At 36.6% G+C, this 6,000-nt stretch overlaps 1 protein-coding gene across 1 annotated transcript in view; it reads left to right on the top strand.

The window, feature by feature from the left end:
• Man2a1 (mannosidase alpha class 2A member 1) overlaps positions 1 to 6,000 on the top strand; it is a 175,779-nt gene that overhangs the window by 69,417 nt on the left and 100,362 nt on the right. Inside the window, exons 6-7 of the mRNA XM_010632228.2 lie at positions 1,183 to 1,356; positions 3,988 to 4,174. Coding sequence (XP_010630530.1) covers positions 1,183 to 1,356; positions 3,988 to 4,174 — 361 coding nt within the window. The remainder of the gene's footprint in view (positions 1 to 1,182; positions 1,357 to 3,987; positions 4,175 to 6,000) is intronic.

Raw genomic sequence — 6,000 nt, 5'->3', positions numbered from 1 at the left:
CCGGGGCTTGAACTTGGGTCCTTGTGCTTGTCAGGCAGATGAGATTGTAGAACCACTGAGCTAAATCCCTGGCCCTAGATTCAGTATCTCTTAACAAATTTTGAAAGTATATTTGTGAAATGTACAAATCTAATGTGGCCAGTTCTTTTAGTTTTAAGACATAATCTTTTTGAGTTTTAATCATATACTATTGGTCTTGGGTGGGTTCTCGCTTTTCCTCCTCAGTCTCCTTCTTTCATTTCCCATCTGTATGTTGATCTTTAAGTATTCTTCAGAGTTCTTTTCTCTGATTCTTTTTTTGTATTACTTTGGATTTTATTTGATGCACAGAGGCTGCAACTGGAGTGAAGATCGGGGTTAACTCCTGTTTTTAATCATAGGGCCTCATAGTCTTAAATGTTTGGAAGATGCGAAACAAGTGTTTGAATAAAAAAATGTAGACTTCATGTTGTAAATAGAAACCTCATGTGAGAATCCTGAATAACTAAAAATGATTTGTAAGTGCAAGATAAATAATCTTATCTCATTAACCTGTGCATTTGTTTTTTATTTTACATGTTATCTTCTATAAAATATCTTTAGTTGATGGCTTTTATAATTGGCGTATCAGATGTGAATGTTTCCATTTACCCCCTCTTAGGAAGAGTGAAAGCACCAGTATCAAAATGTCTTAAAATTTATTGAAATCTGATAATCAGTGTCTTTGGTCAATTCTACCACCATATAATAAGATAATTTAGAACCATTGCAGGGTGGAAAAACACAGACTGAAACATCCTTGATGTTGGCATTGGGAAATATGGGTTGCAATGACTGAACTAGGAGTTACTTGTTTATCCAACTTCACAGATGATGGGGCTGGGAGATGCTTGGGGGCAGGGACTTGGTCCTTTCGGTTTCCCCATGTCCAGTTAATGCAGTGGCTGTGTAATAGCTATGAGATGTTAGAGTGCTTGCTCTACTCCAACTGGTTATTTTCAGTGAGAGTTCTCTGCCTTGGTGGACATTCAGGGGGAGAATCTCCTCTTCAGGGAGTCCTGCTTGGAGTATTTGGCAAAGAGTGATGCTGAACAAATCCTTTATCTTGGAATACAGAAGATCATGGAACTCTAATGGATCTGAATGTGTTACGACTTTTTATTTGTCACTTTAAAAAATAATGCTTATTTTCTTTATCAACAGGAGTGAAGCCTAGGTCTGGTTGGTCCATTGATCCTTTTGGACATTCACCAACAATGGCTTATCTTCTGAAACGTGCTGGATTTTCACACATGCTTATCCAGAGAGTACATTATGCAGTTAAAAAACACTTTGCATTGCATAAAACGTTGGAGTTTTATTGGAGACAGAATTGGGGTATGTAGGGCTTGATGAAAGCTGAAGATCCCGTTTGACCTAGATATTATTTCACATATGTTTTAAACTTCGGCCATCATGGCTTTTATTCAGTGTCAGTCTTGAATATTAGCTTACCTAAAGTACTCTTACACTGCATTTATTTTCCAATGTATTTGTGTCAAAATTCTTTTAAACGGTGATACACTTTTCTACAGAATATTATAGAACCTTTTCATGCCTATAGGAAGTAAGTTAATCTAAGCTGTTGGTATTGTGCTAGTAACACTTTCAATTAATTGTAGTTTACAGAACACGTTTTAATTACATATTTGAACCTGCATTGAAACTGAACTGATATCCAGTCATTAATCTGGAATTCGGACACTGTTCTTTCTTTTTGCCTGTCTTCTTTTGACATCTTGGAAGAATTACTCTTGGAGACCTTAATCCTATCTTCCTGCAAGAGACCTCATATTGTCTGGATCCTGTTTGTATTCTGTGTTCTTTGTGCACAAAGCTGCTCCAGGGACAAACCTCTATGTAGATCTTTGTTGAGGAAGAGGAAACAAGATTTAGACTTTTGTATTTCCCAATGTCCATTTTATTAGAACGCCTTATATTTTATGCTTATGTTTTTATGTGTGTTTATTTGTGCTTGTTTTGAGCCTTATGATGGGCCATGAGTTATGTTATATACTTTTATCCACTTGCTCATTTAGCCTCTGTAACTGTCCTTTAAATGAGTTCTGTTAATATCCCTTTTTTATGATGAAGAAATGGAAGGTTAAAGATGTGAAGCCATTTGCCAAAAGACAGGCAGGGAGTGGATAGCAGAGCTTTGATCCCAGTGGTACACCGTTTCTAACTTCCTGGCACTGAATTCTCACTTCATCTGCAAAAGGATTTTGTTGCTGAAATATTGTTGAGAAATTACTGAATTACATCATACTGGCTATTCTGAATAATCTTTATCTCTTAAGTGTTTCTAAATCTACACCGTTTCCTTATGTGGTTCTGTTTTTGAATTTAGAAAAGCAATTAGTTATACAGTTTTTTATTCTGGAAAATTAAACCTGTAGGGAAGGAAAGAATATGTAGGGGGTGGGGACTCATCCTGCATAGTTTGATTAAATGCAAAGGGACATAGTTTAGAAAACAGAGGATTGTTAATTTGAACCCCAGCTTAAACAATTGTCTGCATTCATATTGCCCATAAATATCAGTAAGAAATTGTTGAGTTTGTTTATATATTTAATACTGCACTACGGAGAAATATAGAAAACTTCCTTAACCATAAGGAAGTTACAGTCTAATTTGATAAAATTGATAAAATACATATACAACTAAATACCATAGATGAAAGTAAATGTAGAAGTGAGCTGCTAAGTTTGGTTTTCGGAAAGGTAGTAAGTTGTTGGGCGTGTCCTGATCCATAGGAAAAAGGGGAAGTTCTGGTACTTGTGGCAACCTTTATGCAGGCAGCAAACATTTGGTGACCAGCATGCAAGGTGTTAACCCCTGTGAATGTACCTCTGTGAGATAAGCGACAGTATAGGTTTTATATAGGTTTATACAGGTTTTAACAGGGGCAACATTTGCAACACAGGTGGTAATTATTTTAATTAAGTGATTAAAACTAGAAAATGCTAGCACTTATCTGATAGATTTGAACACATTGCCTTTTGAAAGATGTTTTCAAATTAAGTTGAGCTTGTTTGTGTGTTCAGGTACTTAATGAAGCAGTTATTTTCACTTTTAAAAATGTAAATGTTGCTTTTTTTCTTTCAGTTATAAAAACAATATATACCCGTTGCTAGAAATTGGAAATCCATGCATAAAAGTGAGGGGCATACAGCTCAGCATAACTACTTTTATCTGCTAGTTAAGCCCTCCATTTTTACTTTGGGGTAAACATCGCACTTTTCCTGGTCAGTGGTCTGAACACATGCTGACATTGGGGTTTTAAGTAAAAACAGTTCTTCTCCATTAGTAATTTCTTCTTGCTTTCCATATCTTTTTTGTTTGCAAAAATTACTTTGTTTTTCCTGTGTGCCTTTCTGCTGAAAAGTTCCATTGTCTCATGCTTGGTGAACGTCAGGAGAGACTGTGGTCTTTCCTGTACTGTGCTTCCTGTCCTCTCCTCAGTGATAATAAGCACAGGAGGTATTTGTCCAGTGTTTTCACACCCCCCCACTCTTGTTCTTTTGTTCTTTCACTTCCCCCTTTTCCTCTCATCCTCTCACTCGGCCTCTACATCTAATATAATGCCCTCTTAGTATGTCCTGTTGCCTCCGATGGGAGCAGATGTGGCAAGAGCTGGCCGACAGGGTTGGACGTTGATTTTGGATGACGCAGCTATAAATTTTACTTCTGCTCAAGAGGTTTCCTTTCAGGTCAGCAGCTACTGGTTCATGAAGAGGCTCTTTTGTCCCTGGTATTCAGGTAGAATAGGTCTATACAGGCTGAGAGGTGTATTCTTCCTTCTAACTGGCAGTTGTTAAAAACTCCTGGAGTATACATATGGTAGTTAAGAGAGGCTGACCAATTAGGGTAGAGCTTGCATAATATATGTATATAGTAATGCCATTTTAAACAGTTTTGGGAAAAAATTTCATAAATGCAAGTGTGTCTGTTGGTTCTTTATTTTAGATCTGGGATCTGTCACCGATATTTTTTGCCACATGATGCCCTTCTACAGTTATGACATCCCTCATACTTGTGGGCCTGATCCTAAAATATGCTGCCAGTTTGATTTTAAAAGGCTTCCTGGGGGCAGATTTGGTTGTCCCTGGGGAATCCTTCCAGAAGCAATATCTCCTGGAAATGTCCACAGCAGGTATGAAAATAATGTATTTCATAAGGCAACATCACGAGCAAAGTGTGCATTGCTGAAAGGTTGAATAAATGGGCTTTAGCAGCCAACATTATCCTTGTTTAAGGTATTCATTCAAACTAGATCTAAGGAAACTTAAAAGTGCCAGAGCCTTGACTATACCTTTTATGTGTTATAATTTAATGGAAAATGAACAATAGTAGATCAATATATAAAAGCTAACCTATAATAAGCTATTATTACCATCTCTTTTGCCCTCATTCAAAAAATTTCTACTGTGTTTGATTGACTTCATATACTTTTGTTGATAATAAAACTTCTGGTCCCCATTGTACAAATTGGTAAGAAAAGCAACTCAACTGCAAAAACACATTTATTGAAATGGAACCCATAAAGCGTGTAATTATCTGTTGCCTCAGTAACAATTTTAGTGATAATGAATGTGGTCCAGCTCTGATGACTACATATCCTTGCATCTTTCTGATGTTTTTGACTCGCAGAAAACTTTAATTAGAAATATTTATATGTAAATACATTTAAATAAAAATCAAAAGAAAGGTTCATTTCGTTAGATGAAAATTGTGCTAATGAAGAAAGTGTCTCATTGAACCAAGTTACCTATATTTTCCGATTTTGTTGCTTCTAGAGTTTAATTTCTTCCCTGAAAAATTAGTGGTATGGAATACATTAAAATAAATCATTGTGTTGTAATATTAAAAACTCTCAACTACTAGGAATATATTTTGGGACCTTGCACTTGTGAGACAGGCAACCAAACCACGGAGCTAAATCCCTAGCCCCATTCTAGGAATATAATATAGCTGTTTAAGTAGATATCTCTACACTATCAAGTCTTTGTATTAAAAAAGTTATTTTTCAAAATGTGCACGTGAGAAAGGAAGTGAGATTCATTAAGTCCTTGTGGTCATAAAGAAAATGTTCTTGTGTGAGCTTCTCATTGTGGCAGACGCAAAGATGTTTTAGGAAGGTAACCTTGAAATCATGAAGTTATTTTATCAAAGTCTGGTTTTGTTTTGCACAAGTGTCCCAAGACCAAGGCTGTACCTGGTTTCATTGTGAGAACAATTTAGGAAGTCTGAGCAGCCTGTTTTAGGGTTGGGTAGCCAAGTTAAGACAATAACCCAGTATATTATGTGGTAGAAGGTGTGGTGAAAAGGAAAGGGGTGTGTGGAGAGGTCCCTGACCTATCTACTTGAGCAAACAGTGTTTGTATTTACAGATAAGTATGCTACTCCTCTTTCTGCTCAGGTGGTCAGGGATAGGAAACCACTTTAAGGTTAGACAGATGTTTCCTTTGGGTATTCTCTTTGTGACCCTCTTGGGTGCTACTGATGGTATCATTTGAGGTGTATTATTGGAAGAGAAGCCATTTTGTGTAATCCCTTTGTTGGATCATGTAAGCTTTCAAACATAGCTGGCTTTCCAGAACATACCTTGGGCTTAGCTCCAGGGATTGTGAACATGGCTTCAGGAACCTGGGAGCATATGGATAATGATCCGTACAATTCTTGTGTAGATTTTGTTTAGCATCTAGTAACTCTTAAAATCTTTACTCTGCTAGTTGATTCATCTTTTTTGGCTTGATGATGAATGGAGATCAAACACAGTCTTTCCAGCTTAGTGATAGCTTTCATCTTTTTAATTCCCTAAAGAAAATGAGATTTAACTGTGAAGTAAATAGATGGCATCTTTGGATATTTTCAGCACGGCAGGTTCTTCAACTTTGTAGATAAGGAAATACTATTCTTCATTGTTTATTTTTGGTCTAGAGCAGTAGTGGTGAACTATGGCACATATTTGATTTGTTT

The sequence above is a fragment of the Fukomys damarensis genome, unplaced genomic scaffold (assembly GCF_012274545.1).
Source record: "Fukomys damarensis isolate Sample0158 unplaced genomic scaffold, DMR_v1.0_HiC HiC_scaffold_3, whole genome shotgun sequence".
NCBI classification, from domain to species: domain Eukaryota; kingdom Metazoa; phylum Chordata; class Mammalia; order Rodentia; family Bathyergidae; genus Fukomys; species Fukomys damarensis.
Note: the sequence above shows the minus strand (reverse complement) of the source record. Positions and strands in the feature narration are given on the sequence as shown.